Source organism: Chelonia mydas, chromosome 3 (assembly GCF_015237465.2).
Source record: "Chelonia mydas isolate rCheMyd1 chromosome 3, rCheMyd1.pri.v2, whole genome shotgun sequence".
NCBI lineage: Eukaryota > Metazoa > Chordata > Testudines > Cheloniidae > Chelonia > Chelonia mydas.
In genome coordinates, this window is record NC_057851.1 from 136,703,243 (window position 1) to 136,724,216 (window position 20,974).

A 20,974-nucleotide genomic window follows, 5' to 3' on the forward strand; every position below is an offset into this window, starting at 1 on the left:
TACGATGGAATGGAGAAATGTGTAATGAATTGCTAAATAGTTAAAAACCCAAATGCAATTGAAAGCCCTGCTGTGTTGCAGAGCCCTCATAATGTTAGTGGCAAGGAGCAGAAGAGGGGGTACAGGTGGCCATAGCAATAGCTGCAGAGGGGAGAGGTGGGGGTTCAGTGCTGGCACCAGGTGCCCCACAGACAGCCTTCCCCTCACCCACTGTCCTCCAGCCAGTCTTCCAGCCAGACAACCCCCACTGTCCCACCAAGGTACATCCAGCACTCCAGACACCTGTCAGCAGTTCCAGACCCCCTCCTGTAGAGCTATAGGCCAGAAGGCTGCCACAAGATCATCTACCCTGTGACCCAAGCACCTTCCAGTACCCACCTCTCTACAGACATCTTCCAGCATGTACCCACCCAGCTACCCTAGCAGCCACCATTCCTCGTATCCCTACCATAGCTGCCAAGTTCTCCACAGCCCCATATCCTGCCCCACCGCTGCTCAGGGCAGGGCCTGTTGATCATAAGACAAAGTTTATGATCATATGCAAAGGATTTGCAAGGATGCAATTTAGCTCATTATACATCTTTCGTAGAATGTCACACATGAAGCTGGCAGGTATATGGGTATAGTTAAAGTGGTACATTTCCCCCTAGTGTGGATGCACCTATGCTGATGCGTATCAACTGTTTTAGCTTCTTAGGGTAAGGGAAATAGGCTATACCATTATAACTGGGTCTACCCTAGGAATTGTTACCAGCATGACTTTTCAGCAAGTGTAATCTACTCTAATATCACCCTTAATCAAAACAGCTAAACCAGTAGAAAAATTGTGCAGACAGGGCCAAAGCCCTGATCTTGGAAAGAAATATGCACATACCTGAGCTCCTGGGAATATTTTCATTGGAATCACTGGGGCTACTCACATTCATGATTGCTGGACTGGTGTTGAAACAGAGTATAATCTCTTCATTGCTACTTTAGGGCCCTATCCTGCCAGGCGCTGAGTGCCTTTAATTTATACTGACTTCAGTGAAAGTTGAGGGCACTCAGTATCTTGCAGGATGGGGCCTAAATTTCTGTATGATGTTCCAACTTTTTTTTTAAGTTTTAGTTTTTATTCATCTTTCATATGTTTATATTAAATATTTTAGAGGCGGAGAGGTTTGTGTGGGGTATGGGCATTTCTCTGATCTCACTACAGGCATCGATTGGCAAGCTGCTAGCTGTTTAGGGATAGAGGCAGAGCAATGTGTTTCCACGTTAAAATTTCACTCCTCAAGAAAGCCCCTTTGATATGCCACATCTCATTTTGGGGGTTCCAGGGATCACAGGCAAATAATTACATTTAATTTATTGTGTGCACATAAATAAAGAAAAAATAACTATCATTAGGCAATTTAATAATTAGATCATTAACAAACCCTTAATATAATTATGTTAATAGAACCCGCTCTAAATACAAACTGCATCATCTAATACCACATTAAAGATTAAAAAGCTTTCATAGGCAAGTGTAATCTCCTCCAAGATAATTTAAAAATGTTAAAATAAAATTTCATTGTTGCATAGGGATTTTCTTGCTCAATTCCCCTTAATGATAACGATAATAGTAATAATGCATAATATAGTCATAGGATTTGAGTAGCAAAATGCAAGTAACACACACAACATGCTAAGATTTAACAACATCAGTCTGGGATGGATTCATTATTCAGGCATGGCAAAGCCAGGTGTGAGTTAAGCAGGATGTTTCAAACAAGTGTCATAAATACCTATGTCATACCACACCATCATGTATTTACTTATGCTATGTTTTAGACTATCAGCTCTTTGGGAAGAGACTGTGCAGTGCCTAGTACAATGGACCCTTAATTTGGTTGTCTTTTAGGCACTACTACAATATGTGGTGTTAGTGATATTACTGTATCACATCTGGTTTAGTAACAGTAGCTGCATTACGCTCTTATCCTTGTGTAAAACTGCTTCTGTTTGGATACACCAGTGTATCTGGGTTACTTAAAGGAGATCATAGATAGTTCCCTAATGTCTCAGTCCCAATTTCACATCTTGTTCCTGCAGCTACACAATTGTGTAGGACTGGGAGCAGGCCATGCAACCTTCATGTCTGCAGCTGTGTGATGTTACATATATTTTAAACTAGTGTTTGTTTACATGGAACAAGTAATGTTAGCACAGTGTTAAGGAGACTACATGGAAATCAAATGGCTTTAATGAGATGGATAGTGCTGCGGTTTACATCTCTCCCCTTTTTAATGATTTCCTGCCCTGGGGTGTTAAATGGTTTATATAGTTGTACAATATCTTCCCTCATTGCCTGGAGCCTCAACTGCTCTAATCTCTACAGGTTGCTTTATGCTTTTGGTTTTGTCCTCCTGTGTGTTCGCTAACCCCCCACCCCACTAATTTGATCCTGGGTGAATTCACATCAAAGGAATACCTGACGTAGAAGGCATGAAGCAGCTGCACAGGATGCAGAGAAGCGCTTGTTTTTTTGAGTTTGGTTGGGCTAAAAAGCTGTTGGAAATCCTAAAACAGTCCTGGTTGGGCTACAACTGCTTGCAGACTGACAGACAGCTGTTTTGCCATAGCGATGAAAGCAGACGTGTAGGCCACCTGGAACGCTCCACAGACCACAGTTTGAAAACCACAATGCTATACAGAGGCATTCCTAATTCCACACTTAATTATTTTTTTAACAATGCAATCTCTGTGCTCATCGTTCACACCAGAAAGGAGACGTGGTGTGCATTGTGTGCAAGGAGAGAGAGAGAGAGAGAGAGAGAGTTATTCCTGTGAAGTATTTACCATCTCCCCACTCCACTGCTCGTGGTCAGGAGCGAAGTTTATTCTCCTGGCTGATCTACACTACGGGGGGTGGGGAGGGGATTCATTGGTCTAAGTTAAGCAACTTCAGCTACGTGAATAATGTAGCTGAAGTCGACGTACTTAGATCTACTTACCGTGGTGTCTTCACTGCGATGTGTCGATGGGAGACGTTCTCCCGTCGATTTCCCTTGTGCTTCTTGTTAAGGTGGAGTATTGGAGTTGATGTTAGTGATTGGTGGTCAATTTATCGCTTTTATAGTAGACACGATAAATCAACTCCCGCTGGATCAATCGCTGCCCATCGATCCAGCCGGTAGCGTACACAAGCCCTCAGTCTCCTGAATGAAGAGTATAGAACATCAATTCAATTTGGGCAAGAAGGGCCGTTTCTTACTGCTACCTGTGGAGTTGCTGTTATGTCTGTTTTCCCTGATGAAGTCTCTGATAGAATATCCCTCTCTGAAACACAGCATAGTGTTCATTAGTTTCTGCCGACTGAAAATAGTTATGGAATTCCCTTCTGATCCCAAACACAGGTCTTTGGCTTGGATTTATTAACAAACTTCAGCCCCAGCTTTCTCCCTAGGCGTGGCTGTTTCTAGGGTTCCCTTTTTAGGACTGCTCAACCTCAGGGTTTGTCTACATGAGGACACTGAAGAAAATTAATCTGAGTGAAATAAGGCTAAATTTACATTTAAAAAGTTAAGTTGACCATTATGTTGCTTGGGTGTGAAAAATCCACATCCCTGAGCGACGTAGTTAAACTGGCCTAACCCCGGTGTGGACAGCCGTAGACCAATGGTAGCTAGGTGAGCAGAAGAATTCTTCCAACTCACAGGGGGGTGCATTAAGTACAGTGACGGTAGAACTCCTCCTACCACTGTAGTGAGTGTCTACACTGAAGGCCTAGAGCTGTGCAGCTAGTGAGGGCGTAGTCTACCAGTGTGAATTTGAAGTGGATTAGTTAAACTGCATTAAACCCCTGTGTGGACACTCTCAAATCTCACCATCTTCCGCTCCAAGTCCAAAGTGCATTTCTGTGACCTGTCTTCTCCAAGGGGTTATCTATACAGAGACTTAGCGCATGGCAAGCTGGGGTGTAAATGTACAGCACACCAGCTTGTTGTGCCCTAGGTGGTTGTGTGGACCCTGCTGCCATGCACTATAAATTCCCTAGTGTGTTTTGATCTATTGCTGTAGCGTGGCCAGCAAGCTGATCCACAGTAGATGTATACCACAGCTTGCTGCGCTCTAAGTCTCCGTAAAGACAAGCCCTAAAGTAAATACATAGCATATATATTTAAGCAATACCAAAAAACCCTACCAAAACAAGACCCTCCACTGCACACACTACTCATCTTGGGGAGAGGATGAGAGAACAAACGTGACAGATAATAATCACGTTGCTTAAAGCATTACTGGAAGATGCTTGGATACTGCAGCCATGAGCCCGGTATAAGTCGGTTTCCTCTCTAATCTGCAGTGTGTATGCCAAATTCATCCCCATGGCTTCAGGAAGTGCAATATTTAATCACTTGTGCCTCAGGGATAGTTGCACTGGAGGGAGGTATTCACCCCTCTTCTGCCAGTTCAGCTAGGAGGGAACAGCTTTAGTTTATATGTAGGAGTCCAAAGGTTCTCAATCAGCACATTTCCAGACTATGCTGGCCACTTCTTCAGTAATAGGCAGATTGCACCATGGTATCCCCATTTTTGCTCACTAGGTTGCACTTGTTTCTGTGGGTGCAGCCCTCGGAATGAATCCGGTCCCATATGTTATTATGTAGTGGGACTTAAGCACGGGAGTATATTCAATAAAGATCTGTAGCACTGAATGTAAGTGTTGTACCAATGCTATTCTACCCAAGCCATCCCCTGACTTTCCCATCTAGTTACCTATCAAGCTTGATAGTGACTTGGTGCCAGGAAAGAAAAGTGGGAGAGAGGCCACAGTCTGATAGCTGATAGAGGCACGTGTAGCAGAGACTAATGAAGGGAGGAGGATATGGTGAATGAGATCAGTTCTGAACCTCAAAGTGAGATGAGGAAATTAGCTACACAGTGTGTGTTTCCATAGGAAAAGCCAGTAAAAGAAAACTAAAGAGAGGAGAGAAGAAAGAAAAGGTGTAAACCAGTCTATTCACCCCTTACAGAAGCTGGCGACAACATAAATCAGTTTGTTTAGATCACTGTTTTAAAAAAACCCCAAAAGCTACCATTCATTCATAAGCAAACTTCTGATGCAAGTGTTGCTCAGTGTGGGAAGAGAAACATAAGGGCAAAAGCTAGGAATGTACAGGAAATGTCACTACAGTACATATCCTGGATGGGTGAGGAGGAGGCCTAATTGGAAGAGAGAGTAGCTTTTCTGACTCCTGAATCGCCTGAGGGTTTTTCCCAATTATTAACACTTGGTTGTAGATGTACTGGAAGTTGAAGCCAGATTAGATACAGCCGTTCTCTGCTTGGTAGCTCTCTTGAGAGGCAAGAAAGTTATGATGAAATAAACAGTAATTGTCTCCTGAAGCATCATGAGTGTTTTTGAATCGACAAGTAACACTGTTGTGTGAACAAAACAACTGGCTTACATCAGTTACAGAAGGTTCTGGATTTCTAGAAGTGTCCCATGAGGCTACTGGAACTATACACATGTGCACATGCTTATGTTGGAGAGCAGTAGGTAGGAAAGACCAATGTTGTTCTCACCTTCACTCTTTGTAGTTTCATGATCTGTTTGGCTATCATCCTGCAAGCATGTGACATGGTCATTTGGGAAGTCACTGGACTGGACACATGTCTGCACTGCAGCTGGAGGTGTAACTTCCAGCAGGGGTATCTGTGTACACACTACCTTTGATCAAGCTGGTGCACTAAAAAGCCGCAATATAGCCACAGTGGCATGGGTGGTGACTCAGGCTAGCTGGCTGAGTACAATCCCATTCGAGATCCTAGGTATGTGCTTGCGTGGCTAGGCTACGCTGCTATTTACCTCTACCCAGCCTGGAAATTACACCTATAGCTGCCACGTAGACATACCCTGGTTATGATATCAGGAGTAGCCTGGTGCTGACGCTCATCAGGAAACTGTAGGATCTCTCTCATGAGAAAAACAAACTAAATTTGAAAAAAAGGAGATACACCAGTGTAACTGTCCTGTGGCATTCATACTTAAACAGCCTCTATCGGGCCACTAATACTGATCTTTAATAAATCTTGGAATAATAGGCAAATCCCCGGGGACTAGAAAGAGCTAATGTTCCAGTATTTTAAAAGTGGTGACCCAGGTAACCATGGACAGTTAGCTTGACATTGATCTGAGTTAAAATCATGGAAATCCTGACTATGCTAACCATCATTTAATTCTTTAATGCCAATCAACATGTTTTTATGGAAAATAGCTCTTGTCAGACAAACTTGATTGTATATTTTTTTTATATGATTACAAGTTTGGTTGATAAAGTAACTGTGTTGACATAATATACTTAGACACCTGTACGGCATTTGATTAAAAAAATTAGCATTATAAGAAATGAATGCAGCAAATAGTAAATGGATTAAAATGTGGCTAATTAATGGATCTCAAAAAGTAATTGTAAGTGGGAAATCATTGTCCAGGGTTTTGTAGTGGTATCTCACAATACTTTCATCAATGTTATGAACTAAAACAAAATCATTACTAGTAAAGTTTTCAGATGATACAAAAACTGGTGGAGTGGTAGTGATAAAGACAGGTGATCTGGATTGCATGATAAACTGCGCTCACTTCAACAACATACACTTTAGTACAGCTAAATGTGAAGGTCATACCTCTAGGAACCAAGAATGTAGGTTGTACTTGTAGGATGAGGGACTGTATTTTGGAAAACAGTAATGCAGAAAAGGACTTCGGGGCCACAGTGGATAATCAACTGATCATGAGCTCGTAGTGTGCTCTGGTGGCTGATAGGGCAAATGCAGTCCTTGGATGTGTAAGCAGGGAAATATTGAACTGAAGTTGGGAGGTGGTAGCATCACTGTATATAGCATTAGTGAGACTACTACTGGAAAACTGACTGGTTCTGATGTCCATGCTGTAAAGAGGCTGTTGACAAATTCCAGGCTCTCAGCAAGGGCTTGTGTCTGGCTGCCGAGTAGCCCTCAGGATACCACACACACTCTGTGGCCAGAGTCAGGCTGGCCTACAGAGCTTCACTTGACTTCAGGGCATGGATGAATGGGCAGGATTTGGATTTGCCCTATTGATTGTACCTTTAGATTTCCCTGCTGGTATTGCCATCTTTTCTTCCCACCCCAATTAAAAATCTGGCTGCTGTCTAGCTAGCAAATAATATGCAAACACCTGTGTGCCAGATGTGTACAGCTGTGAGCCTGTTACTGCTGATCCATCCTCAGAGCCTCAAGCCAGCCCACAAAACAATTATCCTCCCCCCGCTTCTTTTTTCCCTCCTCCCTGTTCTCCTTTTATAACCTTTCTTCTGTTTTTCTCCTCCTTCCTGCTTTTATTCTGGTGCTGAAAGCTGCTGAAATAGGACTTGGTTAGTAATTTTCAGGTAATAAGTCTGAGTATCCAAAGCAACGGAGCACTTTTTGGGGTGCAAAGTGGGCTTATTTGCTCACATCTTTGAAGTAAGTGTAAGTACATGAGTAAGCCACAGCTTAGACTATCTGTATTAAAATATATATGTGGTGCAGATCTTACACAAGTATATGTCACTTAGAGAAATGATGCTGGAAACTATTAGGAAGTGCAGCGTGTCTTAGTTTAAATTTACATGTGACAGCACTGGCGGGGTTAGGATTTTAGAATTTCCTCTGAGAAGAATGAGTTTGAAGCCCCCATATAATTCCTATTTCCAGTTTGTACTTTTGGGGCCCAATTCTTCCCAATGTACAAGTAACTGCCATTGACTTCCTGCAAAAGGAGAATGGAGCCCCCAGTGTAAAGCAGAGGTAGGAGTTCTGTCTGACCAGGGGAGGCCGGAGGGACAGGAGTAGAGTTGGTGGAGGGTCACTGAAGAGGTTGGATGTGGAGAGACCAGAGGAACAGAGAACAAAGGTTGTATTACAGGCTGGGGCCAATAAGACACCAGCCCTTTAAGGAGGCAGTCTGAAGTCTCACTGAAACCAGCATATTGTAAAAGCCCTTTTTTCTCTTCCCCAAGTCTCCTACTTCTGGCCTTCCTACTGGGGATCCCTTACTTTGCTCTCTTCTTCTCCTCAGCCTCTTTTTCTCCTTTATGAAGGAGGCCCAGGGAAGGGCTGGAGGAAGGGAAAATCTTAGTGGAGAAAGGGGGAGTTCCTCAGCTGTGGGAAAGCATAATGGGGATTCCTAAGGGAGGGGGCAGTTCCTTTGTGGGGGAAGAGAGAAGTAGGAGGAGAGGGGAGTTTCCTTTGTGCAGAAGACAGGAGAAGGAAGTGGGTTGGTCATTTGTGTGGGGGAAGGAGGAAGCATGGGGAGCAGCAGGAAAGGGGAGGACCACCTGTGTGTTATACCACCCTCATGCCTGTATAACGTGTTTCTATAGGCCCATCTCCCTCATGACTGGAGGGTGTGGACAGATCCTTCTCCTTCAGAGTGTTCAAATAAACCAACCCCTTACTTAGGAAAAACAGCTGATTTGTATACAACAGCACCTTGCTCAGCGTGATGGTGGAACGCTACTAATTCCTAGTCACTGGGTTAAAGTCTGCAGTCCTTATTCGCGTAAACCTCCCATTGACTTGAGTTTATTTTTGAACCCCCTGTTGTTTCAACCGAAGCACTGCCATTCCAGCAGTCGCGAGCTGCTGTTTTTCCAACAGCCAGGCAATGGACCACTGAAAGCAGCAAGTCTCAGAGACCATTCAGTTTTAGGAAACCGCGTGTGTTCAGGTTGGGGTGCAGAGTCATTTGGAAAGTATCCCAGATGTGTCAGGAATGTGAATTTGTAGGTACTTTTTAGTGGAAGGAAAAACACACTGCATTTACCTTCACACAAGAAAAGAGAGCTTCTTAAACAGAAACCAGCCACTTGGCTAGTGGGACAGTGCTTGGAGTGTATTTATACAGTGGTGAAAACCATGTGTTTTGTTTTTTATCAGGGAAAGAGCCTCCCTTTCCACCAATGTTTCTTAATTAGTTCTCTTACCCCTCCACCCCCCCCACTGGGAGGAGAGAGTCTGGAAACCACACTTCTTCCAGGACAGAGTTGTGTATCCCTTGATCTTTGTTCTCCTCCCCCTCATCCATCACCTTGTATGATTGATCACATACCAGCAGCCATTGCCGCTTGTACTTTTTTAAAACCAGAAGCTCTATGTGGAACTTTGTGAGTGACTCCAAGCAGGAGATGGCCCCCACCATCCAGCTGCCTCAGTGACTCTTAATTCCTCTCCACTGCTCTTTCTGACAGGCTAATAGCAGCTTCTATAAATTAGTGTCAAAGAATACAACTGGATAAAAGAGACACTAGGCCCATTGGAGAATGGAGTCTTCTTCAGTAGAGACCGAGGCAAGATTAAAACCATAATTGGCTGAACCTAAGGAATAACTACAGAAGTATTACAAGTAGGGACAGCGTTTCAAAGTTAGATGTGCACAGCTGCGCATATACTTTTCATATGTGTGCAAAAATCTGGTACGCATAGCAGGTATTTCCACATACCTGTGGTCTAACAGATACCTAATTGGGCATGTGCAAGTATCTGATTTGTGCCCATCTTTCTCTCCTTATTTGCATGACCCCCATCCAGTGGCGGGTTAATGATTTTGCCGCCCCTAGGCCCTGAAATAATTGCCGCCTCCCTTTATTATTATATTATATTATATTATATTATAAAATATTATATATTATAGGTGTGCAACTGGGCATACTCAATGTTGAAATCTATCCTTTAAGTTTCCTTTTATAAGATCAGGGAGATGTGCACCAACCCAGCTAGGACAAAGCAGGGATTTTTTTCTGGCTTTGAGCTGCCATTTTAGTGATGAGATTGACGTTTCACCTGGAGTGGTGTAGCTAGCCTGTGTAAGTACTATAGTTTGTCCCAATCAGCATATTATGGGGTGCTTTTTAGAGGACGCAGTATGCTTTGCTAATGGGGAATGACCACAGCTGTCTCCATTTCTTTCTGTGATGAGATAGCTACAGTGATGTCAGCTAGAAAACAGGAATGTTCTCATGTGGATTTAGTCCAGGAGTCAAAGCTTCAGGTATTGCTCAACTGCTCACAATAGAGGAAAAGAAGTCCCTTAAGCTGAAGAGTCTGAAACATAAAAGGAAAATATTTTCCTGATCCTCAACATTCAAAGAGAACAGGAAAGTCTTCCTGAAATCAGGGCAGACATACACCCACATTGTGCTGGGTGAATATTAATATTGCCAGTGCAGTGTGTTCAAGTAAAGCCACAACAGGTGTGTGCCCTAACGAGGAGATCAGAGGATTGCAGGTGCACATAAATATAGAGTACTGAGCGTGTGGACGATAGGTTAGCACAGTGAACGCAGACATATTAGTATCACTTCAATACTTAGCGGCGTTGGTCAGGGACCAGGGAGCTGTTGTGCTAGATGCTGTTTAAAAAAAAAAAAAAGCTTACAATTCACTGGCCAGGGATTTGGGGTATGTGAGTTCAAATCCTGGCTCTGTAATCTCTTTGGACAAATTTTAATCTCTCTGTGCCTCAATTTCTCATGTGTAAAATGAGGATAATACTCCTTACTTTACCCCACTGTTTTTTGTCTTGTCCATTTGGATGATGGGTTGTGGGCTCAGCTGGGGCCTCAAGGCATCAATATAATACAAATAATAGGAATCATGTAACATAAACAGGATGGGACAAAGAGGGGAAGGTAACAGTAGTAAGAGCATGTTTTCCATAAGCTGACAGTGTGCACAGTTTAGGTTGCCTGCCTGCCTAGCTGTTATCAGTTTACTCACTTGAGTTGCAGTTTTCATTGTGACTGATCTCCTGATGCCTTCAGACTCCTTTAGCTTCTTCACCTGTTCAGTGTCAACTAGGTACCCACACTACAATGCTGTTTATACTGGGGATGAGTGAACCAGGTTTGCTGCAATAAAAGCCATCCTGAACCTTTGCCCTGAACTCAGACGAAGTCCTTTTTGTGATTCAAACAAAAGGAATGGTGAATCTTTTGTTATATTTCAGTTTTGGAGCGCTGCACTCCTGTGTTCCAGCCAGGACTGGGAACAAGTGCCAAAATGCCCTGGTATTTCTAGCCCAACCTGAAAACTCTCAAGCAAACCTGCTGTCATGAGATTTAGTGCTGTTTTGCAGACCCCAACAGTTCTGATAATATGGATAGCCTTTCAGGCTCCTGGTGCTTGTTGCAGTGAACATAAACTTCTTTTGAGGTTCGTCCATCCCTAGTTAATACACACCTATGGGACCAGTTACTTGCTGCTTATTAAAATAACCAGCATTCCTCCAGGGAACTCCTGCAGATTGCTTGCTGATGGAATGCTGAAGCCATAGTTGTCATGCAGCTGTTTCCTTGAAATCTCAAGTGTTTGCATGGGTGTCTCTCTGAGAATGGAGTTTTAACGTCCTCCGGGTCAGAGGCAGTATAGGGTCCATCGGCCCAGTCAGACTTTCCTTTCCTGGCACAACATTGCAACAGATCTGCCAATGCAGAAGAACAAAAATGAGTCAAGACTAATATTTTTAAGCCAGCATCCACTTAGAGATCACGATATGAGAACAGACTTTAGTCCACTCAAATCTGATTAATGTTTGGGGTATTAGTTTGCCTAGTGACACATTTTTCTAGCATCTGTATGTCTTTTGTTTTTTTTTATATTATGTTTTTTATATTTTGCGTCCTGAAACCAATGCAGAGCTATCCAGTGGACTCCTGTCAGAATGGCAAGACCATACATAAGGATCAAAAATGCAAAGTTGAGCCCATCTTCCTAGTTCCTCCTCAGGAAGAGGAGAGATCTTCCTTTCTCACTCTGTTTATTACATCAGAATGATCTAACGTTTGTTTTAACATTGAGATGAAGCTGAAGTAATTGACGCTCAGTATCTCTTAAAGCCACCGTGCTACTTGAATATTATTTATATCTTTCTGACATTTGCTTACTTTAGAAATGACCTTATTTCCTTGGAATACTTATTATAGTGTCCAGGAATTTCCATGCTGTACTGCTGCTGGATCTGAGCACTGTATATAATTACTTTGGGTTCCAGCCCAATTGCCTAAGGGGTGGTTAACTTTCAAAGAACAATAACCAGCTCTGTCTCACTAGCTAGAGGAAGGTAGAACTGTCAGGGTGTTTCCCTGGTACATATCAAGCAAATCGAAATAAGACCAAGATCTTAATCTTGCTACACAGAGAGCTTTTCTCAAGCACTGTGGTGAACGTACAGATTCCCTTTCTGCATTACCTGGATGTAAATGAAGGGGGTGAAAACCTCCTATATTGCAGTTGAAATGGATAAGCTAGTTTATTCGATATGCAGCCATAGCTATGGTGGACATTCTGTGGGCTGGAAAATAAAATTTGACAACTGTGTTTCCCCATTTTTTCCTGATTCTTCACGGCAGTGTGACGAGCAGGGAGCTGCTGTACAACACAGCTCTTGTCTTCTGACACACTTTGATGCTCTGACCCCCTTGTGCACTGAATAGAAGTGACCAGCCTGAGGCTTGATCAAATCTCAGCCCCCTGTTGTTTCCCCATCAGTTTATATGACTCTCTTGGGCTTCTGCTGCTAGAACTGCTCTTTTTGCTGCTGTGCATAAAAAGGCACCATGATTTATGAATCAATTAATCACTGCATGCTGAGGAGCTCTTCACGGTAGTTAAACAGAGAAAATAAAATGCTTGAGTATATAATAAAGACAGATCGTAATTAATATGACCCTCCCACTTATGAACCCCTCCCTCCATGCCTTATACTCGCCACTCCTCCTTTCCCAGTATGTGCATACTAGCCTGCCTTGATTTGCATCCCTTGAGTTTTGTTTAAAAAACAATTGTGAAACTGTTTTCTTGGTTTTCACCCAGCTCTTTTAGCTGTCAAAGACCAAATACTGACCTCTAGATAGATTGTGAACCTTATCAGCCAGTTGACTTCAAGGAGTTAGGCTGTATGTCACCTGTGTAAATGAGAGCAGATTTCATTCAAGCCAGCAGTGGGGTAGAGCAGGTTAATTCATTCTCTCTGCCATGCACTCAGGCTTGCGATGGAATTAAGAATATTTAAATACATTTGCCATTTCTCTGTATTTGAAGTAAAAGGGAAGGTTTATCCTGAACACATCCTAGTTTCTGATTTTTGTTTCTCTGCTGCTGGCATATGTTCACTGTATCAAATGGCCTTTGTTTGCTCCTTAAGCTTATCTCATAAATTGCCTTTTGAAATGCACAATCCTCAGCAGAAATGTTTCACTGCAATGATCCTGGTTAAACATTCCCTCCCCCCCTTCTTCTCTGCTTGGTTTTCAGGACCCAGCTTTCTCTTCGGTGATCCATGACAAACTCCAAGTTCCCAACACCATTCGGAAGGCATGGAATGAGAGGGACAACAGATGTGACGTTTGTGCCACCCACCTGAACCAGCTGAAGCAGGAGGCCATTCAGATGGTGCTAACGCTGGAGCAGGCTGCCAACACCGAACAGTATGATGCCTCACCAGGCTCACCCCCACCCCTCTCCAATATTCCCACGTTAGTGGGCTCCCGACATATGAGCAGCCTGCAGCCCAGAGACTGGGCATACATGCCCACTTCCTACACTACTGCTAATTACACAGGCTTTGTGGCCAACAAGCACAGTGGGAAGCCCAACAGCCTGGGGATCATCAATGGGGTGGAGAAGAAAAATGGTTCCCCTGGACACCAGGCCAAGGTCAGCCTACAGATGGCTACCAGCCCCAGCAATGGCAACATCCTGAACTCTGTAGCTATCCAGGCTCATCAGTACCTTGACGGCACCTGGTCCTTGTCGAGAACAAATGGGGTCACCCTGTATCCGTACCAGGTAAGTGGCTTAAAAATGTTTATTTAAACACTTTAATAATCTTAATCCTACTAACATCTTCCCAGCCTCACGCTGTGGGACTGATCCTACAAAAATGTACTTCTGCTTTAAAAATGTGGGTATTCCTTTTGAGTATGCGCGGTATTAAGCACTACGAGCCAGATTTTCCACAGTGACCAAAGATGCAGCTAGGCACCTAACCTGCTTGGGTGTTTTGAAAATCCCATGAGATGTCAAACTCCTCTCTTTTGGAAATTCTACTAGGCGCCTATCTCCCTGTTTAGGCACCTAAATACGTCTGATGATCTGGCCCTGTGCTCACTAATAAGCATTTGCAGGGTAAATCCCTCTGTGGCTATTTTAATACTTATCAGCTATGAGAGTAGTTACTATTATGGTAAGAAAAAAATAAGTGAATGAGGAGCGTTGAGACATCAGTTTTATCACACATAGAAAAGGGCTGGGTCAAAAAATAAGAGTGTATTTAAAATTATTTTAACTGGAAAATATATGTGACTTTATAGTTTCCTGAATCACATCTGGAGATGTCAGCATGTGACATGGACTGTGCAGTTTGATCTAAGAAAAAACTAGACCTGAGCAAAGAGTGGATAAAAAATTGTGAATTATTGCTTGAATAGGAAAAGTAATTTCAGTTCGACTGTGTTCACAACATTTTGCCTTCATTTTCTATGAGCATTTGGATGGTTGAGTTTTAGTACCTTGAACAACAACCGTATACTTATGGACCTCTGTTCATGACCACACTGTACAACTTTATTACAGGAGTTTAAGAGCTCCACAGGGTTATTACTGGTCTGGTGCAGCCAGGTTAATCACAGGTGGCCCTATGACTGGTGCCACTCCATCATATTTTAAGCCTGAAAGCTCAAATATTTTATTTCTTCAAATGTCTAAAGTCAATGACAGGGCTAATAGGGTACATGTGGCACCTTTTCAAGTATTTGTGCAATCAACGAAAGGAGATGTTTGCCATGAATTTTCACAGGGAGCTAGAGAGTGAGCCTGCCCGGCACTCACCTGGCATAGACTGGGCCCAGCTTCCTGTTCTGGGCCTTGCAACATGGTGCACACTACTCTCTGAAATTTGGTCTGGCATCCCAACTGTCCAGGGGAGTGCTGGGCCAAACCCTGAATGGCATTGCAACCCTATGCACCAGGTTGCAACGCTAATCACTCAAATATGGTCCAGCTGCTCCTCCATCATGATGGAGAAGTGGTTGGGGCAAATCTGAATGGAACTGTGACCCCGTGTACCAGGTTGCAATGCTGGGCCTAGCCCCTGGGAAAGGAGCCACTTCTGCAGGGGGCGTGTGGGGCAGGCTCACTTTCCAGTCCATCACCCTGTGATTGCAAACCCTGGCTCCGCCATTGTCTAAAATATAGCTATTGATGCCGATCTTGTGGTTTCCGTAGCTATCCAATAAGTTGAAATCACAACATAATGCAAAAGGACTGCATGATAATCTGTCCACTTCAGCACAGCCTCTTCTCGACAGACTTGCAAAAGAGAATAAATATGGGCTTTGGAGTGAGGCCAGGAGACTAACAAATCTGGGCACTGGTGGACCAGTCATTGATAATCGTGAATTTTAAATTCTGTATTCAGTTGTCATATTCAAAAATTAAAATTCTCTCAGTATTGGTTAGTTATGGTCATAAGGGAACAGAAATGGCAGCCTGTGTCATTTAATTAACAAAAAGCATGGATTTCAAAGTTTGAGTATTTGCCTCTGACTGTTTGAGTTATTTGCTTCAGTAGAATAATTTTGGGATGAAATTCATGAGTAATTCTGAATGGTGAATAAATGTGAGAATTTTGTGTTCCGCCTGTGTACATTCTGTGTACAGAAAAAAGATAAAATCTGTTGAATATGTTATGTTACACATGATCTCAGATTATCAGAACAGCTTTAGATCTGTCTCTCCAATTTCTTATATCTATATAAATAAAAATATTAATTGGTCAGAGCTAGAATATCCTGCTGGGAAAAGTGCTAGTAGACCATATCAGTTTTTCTGGCTCATTTAGAACTCTGAAAATGAACCTAATTTTCCTGGCTTGAAGGTAAAGTGAAAAAAATTGCTCTAGCCACTTGCCTGAGAATATTTCCTTGTATTGAATATTTCTCCTGCACCTAATAATGAAACACCTTCACTATGCAATAGCTAACAGAACCAGACAAAAGTCTCCAGGGGATAAAGAGCATTATGTTTCCAGCAGCGGTTCAGTGCCTTCCTATGTCATAATTTTGTCAAACTGATGCCCAGGGACAAGAGCTGTGGGACTGGCTAGACTTAATGGCTCCTGGTGTGGGCATCTCCCCATTGTAAATTAGCTTTAGTCAGATAGTCTAGACAACCTGCCAGAAACAGTTGAGTGCTTTGAAAATTGACCTTATTTTTCCTACTAATATGCCCACCACTCCAAAAAGGGGAAACCCTGGCTCATAAGCCATGCCATTCTGTGCCCTCAAGGCAATTTCACACACTAAGAAATATCCTAGTTACAGTTCTTCCAAGAGCGTTATTCAGCCTTCCTGGTGGAAAATCATTTCCAGTCTCTGCCTAAACCCAGAGCCCTGTGTAGGATACAGGGAATGAATGACAGCACTGCTTTGTTCATGTTGAGAACAATGGGAATGAAATTACCTGTGATTATTTCCCAGTGCTGTGCTTCTGAAGCAGGGTGGGGTGGGAAAAGGGTGGGGGGAGGGGGAAGAGAGAGAGTTTCCACTATTTTCACAGAATAAGTCAAAAATTACCACCTGAAAGTGTGTAAAATAGGTGTGAATTCAAAAGCTCCCCACTTTAATAACTTACTGTATGCTCACAGGCTAAAAACCAGCAGCCTTGAGTTGAGATGGGCCAGAACCAGAAACCCAGATCCAAAGACCCTGGGACTTTTCTAGCTCTGGATCTCTATTTAACAGCTGACCCATGATTCTGTAGTGGGCTGAATCCAAATCCCAGGTTAAAACTTGGTGACTCAGTTTCAATTTCTAGTCTTCAGACAAGAGACTTGTGTACCAAAAAAAAAAAAAAAAAAGGTGGTGGGAGAGGGTGGGGAGGAAAGAGCAAATTTTTACATTGAACAGTTTTTTCTTTTCTTTCTGTGTGACGACTTAGTAAACCGGTAATAGGGTGTTTTGATCAGGGGCAAAAATTATATTCTCCACAAGTTTCTTCTATTCAGTGTTATGCATACAATTAAGAAACTAATAATGGCCAAATCCAAATTGGATTTGAGCCAGATCCTGAAGTTCACATTCAGGGTAAAATTCTCCCCTGTGCAGAGTATCAGCACAAGGTGTATGCACCATAACTGCTTAGTTGTGTCTTAAATGGGGTAAAGATTTTGTGTGGGTCCTTTGCATAGTTTATACTCATTTAGTATATGAGTTTATACTCATCCCTTACATAGGGGAACACTAGCTGATGTCAAAGGGAATTTGCCTGAGCAAGGACCTCAGGATTTGGCCAGTTGATGATGATACACCTTACAGGATACCACCCTAATCAGTACATTTCTATTGTTCATTGGTTGCCATGTTATCATTTACGACGAGTGGGAAAACTTTACAGCTGTAAGGATATGACTGTTCATTTTGTTAAGAATCCCAAAGTCCCAGTGTTTTTATAAAAATGAGGCAGAGCAACAATTTTATCAAGAAAGTGTCTCAATTAAATTGTCAGCGACTGTATGGAAACTTCATTATTCATTATCTATGTAAAGCTGTTAGTTAATGTATCTGTAAAAATGACACTGTTGGGCCACATTAGAGAAGCCACTAAAATCTGAGTCATTAGCAATTAGAACTTCTGTTTTTAGTTTAAGCATGAGAGCCTGTGCCCTTATTCTCAAGATTTTTGGTTGGGGACACTTCCTAGTTCAGTGATTCCAAATCCTTTTTCTCTTTTGGATCTCCACTTGTGAACCCTTCCATATGTCTGGGTCTTCAGTAGAGCTGGTCAAAATTTTTTCCATGAAACAGTTTAAAAAAAAGTTTCATCAAAATCCAAACATTGTTGTGGGAACATGTCTATTAGAAACCAAACTGTTGGTGGGGAAAAAGTTGAAACATTTCATTTCAATAGTGTTTTGGTTAATTTCATTTTGACTTTTATATAAGTCAAAATGAAATGAATTGAGACAACACTATCTAAATGAAATGTTTTGATGGCCCTGAATCAAAATGTTGTTTGGTGGGATATTTTTAAATTTGGCTTTTCATTCCAAATTGGAACAATTATTTTTTTTAAATGTTGGAATTTTCTCACAGAATGGAAATCCCAATTCTTGCCCATCTTTAGTTTTAGGGCATATGCCCACAAAGTTCCCTCTGATACCCAGTTTTGGGTGGAGGAGTCGTTCCCTCTCAAAGAATTTAAACGTCTATCCGGGAGAGGTGAGGGAGAAAAATATATTTTGATTCAAACTAAAACTGGATGGGTTTAATCCTTGTAAAAATTTGTGTGAAAGGCATCATGTGGATTAGCATTGTACAAGCTTCTCCTCATACTAGTCCCTCTGACAGCACTCCTGGGTTCTGACCTGCAACATCCCTTGCTGTTCCAAATCTGAGCCTCTTGAGCAGGCCATGCCTCCTGCTCAGTTGGTGTGCTACACAAATTAACCCTAAAATGAAACCACTTAAAAGCTAGGCCAAACCCTCAACTAAAGTCTCCATAGGTGAAAAGCTACTGACCAACTGTTTCACCACCCCACCACCAAGCATTTGTCCAATTTAAACCTTGGAAGTAACTGGCACTGATATATTTATTATTAATTAGTGCATTATTACATTGCTATGACTTCACAACTGCAATAACTTTACAGGCAGACACAAGACAAGGTCTCGCCTCCAAAGACTTGACAATCCAAGTCAAACGTAAAGAAAAGGGAATGGGGGAAAGGCAAGTAAGCTGGTTGTATCTGCCCTTCTCCTAACAGACTGAGTAGGGGCCAAACAAACCCCTTTCCTGGGTTTCCTTTAACATTAACTTCAACAACAACAACAACAACAAATGTAAGAGGCCTGCCAGAGTTTACTCTTGAACGTGGAGGTTTCTAGTGCTGCTCTCGGCTTTGAAGAGAGTTCTCAAAGCTTTTATATCCTGAACTGGATCTAATAGGGCCCCTTCTTGTCTGGTTGCCGTCTTGAGTCAGCAGAAGAACTCTCCATCTTTATGCAGGGTCCTAGAACCTGGATTACATTATTTAGATTGGCACATGTATTGTACTGTTCTAGATTATTTTAAAAAAAGAATTTGGTAGTTACTGAGTGAGTAGTGTGTGTCAGAGAGGGAGGGTTAGTGAGAAAGACAAGCCAAAAGGATTGGAGAAGTTTAAAGGAGCGTGAAGTGGCATCTTGTAATGGAGAAGGAAAGCTATTCCAGGCATGGGGTGTGGGCAGTTAAGAAAAGGCGGAGACACAAGCACAGGGTTGTAGTAGGAGATGAGGACCGATGTGGGCAGGGTGAGCACCACGTGTTCAGTTCCTTCAGGCTGGGGACATGGAGCTTGGACTTGACCTGGAAAGGGACAGAAAGCCAGTGGAGAGATTTGAATGGGGGGGGGGGGTGTGTGTATCCCTTTCTCTTAGTCCAGTAAAAAGCATCCCTTTAGAAACCAAGAACCTAGACTGCAGAGAGCCTACTAGCCCGGGGCGTAATGATATAGTGTGTATTCAGAGAACTATCAAAGGCTTTGTTTGTGTACGATTCATGAAAGCTTACAGTACATACTTTGTGTTTCCTCTTTATCTATGATGTGTGTTTATAACCGCACTGTTCTTGATGAAAGTACAAGTTAGTTCTGGAGCTGTGCAGTGATGAATGATTTGTTTGGGGTTGATTTTGGTCACAGCTGCCTTGTAACACACTAACTCTTTCAGGCACAGGCTTTTTGCAAGAAATTGGTAATGATTAGAGTTTGGCATAAGATATAAAGTTCAAGCCTGGATCAAAACACTGTGTGGGGTATTCAGATCTGGGGATTTGATTCCTGCTCTTTCAAGTCTCTGCTCTCTAATTTCTTTCCCTTTCACTTGCTGCTGCTGATAAACACATACAGCAGGAAAAGGCTGAAGTGTTAATAATCATTATGACAGAGCTAGGCTAATTTAATTGTTTCTAAAGCCTATAACAGGAGGTACCTAAATCATACTTTTGATTCAATTTGCAGATTAACGGGTGTTTAGTGTAACTATCATATTACACACAGTCTTACAGATGTAGCGCTGCTTTGTCAAAGCATGAATATAGCAAGCAAAGGAAAAGCTAGAAGTGCCTACCACACCCTGTGACACACTTCTCAGGGTATCGCTGTTCTTACAGAAGGATTAGCAAAGTACTATGCTGGAGATAGGATAGGGGTGTCCTGAGTGTGGCCTCTGCACCAGCAGCAGGGAAGGTGATAGCCTAGAAGCCTGTTACCCCAGCTTTGTGTCCTTCCACTGAGGATTCCAGTACGTTGGCTGTATGGCCAAAGTCCGTCAGTAATACAACACCAGATGATCTCGCCCTTTATTATTATTTGTATTACAGTAACACCTAGAGGCTCTATTATAGTAGGTACTGTATAAACCCAGAGCAAGAGACACTCCCTGCCCCAAAGAGCGTGGGGCAGATGAGAGACAAAAGGTGGGAGGGGAAACAGGCACAGAGAGGTTAAGTGACTTGTCGGTAGTCACACAGCATGACTGGGAATAGAATTCAGGTCTCCTGAGTCCGTCTGCTTGCATGGCGGAGTAGTGGCTGCACAGAGGAAGAGTGGCTCCTCTCTCCCATGAGCTGTGACTCTGCTCTATCAGGCAGGGAGCCTTGCTTGGGCGCATAAGGCAGTAGGCAAATATCCTCTGTGTGTGTGTGTGTGTGTGTTGTTCAGTTTGTGGTTTGGATGCTAACAAACTAACGAAAATCTTTGGACAATGATCCCAGTATAGAACACACAAACCAGCAATTTGATTTCATAAAGTGGCCAACTGTCCCTTGGTGGACCCAGAAGAACAAGCTGATTAGCATTGAAACAGAATTTCCAACTCTAATCCTAGCTCCTGCCATCCCCACCCTCCACACTTCTGTATGTGTGTGTGTATATATATATATATATATATAT

General features: G+C 42.7%; 1 protein-coding gene across 6 annotated transcripts in view; it reads left to right on the plus strand.

The window, feature by feature from the left end:
- The window catches only part of KIF26B (kinesin family member 26B), a 404,391-nt gene that overhangs the window by 113,572 nt on the left and 269,845 nt on the right, over positions 1–20,974 (plus strand). For all 6 annotated transcript variants that reach the window (XM_037895351.2, XM_043543371.1, XM_043543373.1 and 3 more), the window contains one exon: positions 13,300–13,833. In XM_037895351.2, the coding sequence (XP_037751279.1) occupies positions 13,300–13,833 (534 nt within the window). The remainder of the gene's footprint in view (positions 1–13,299; positions 13,834–20,974) is intronic.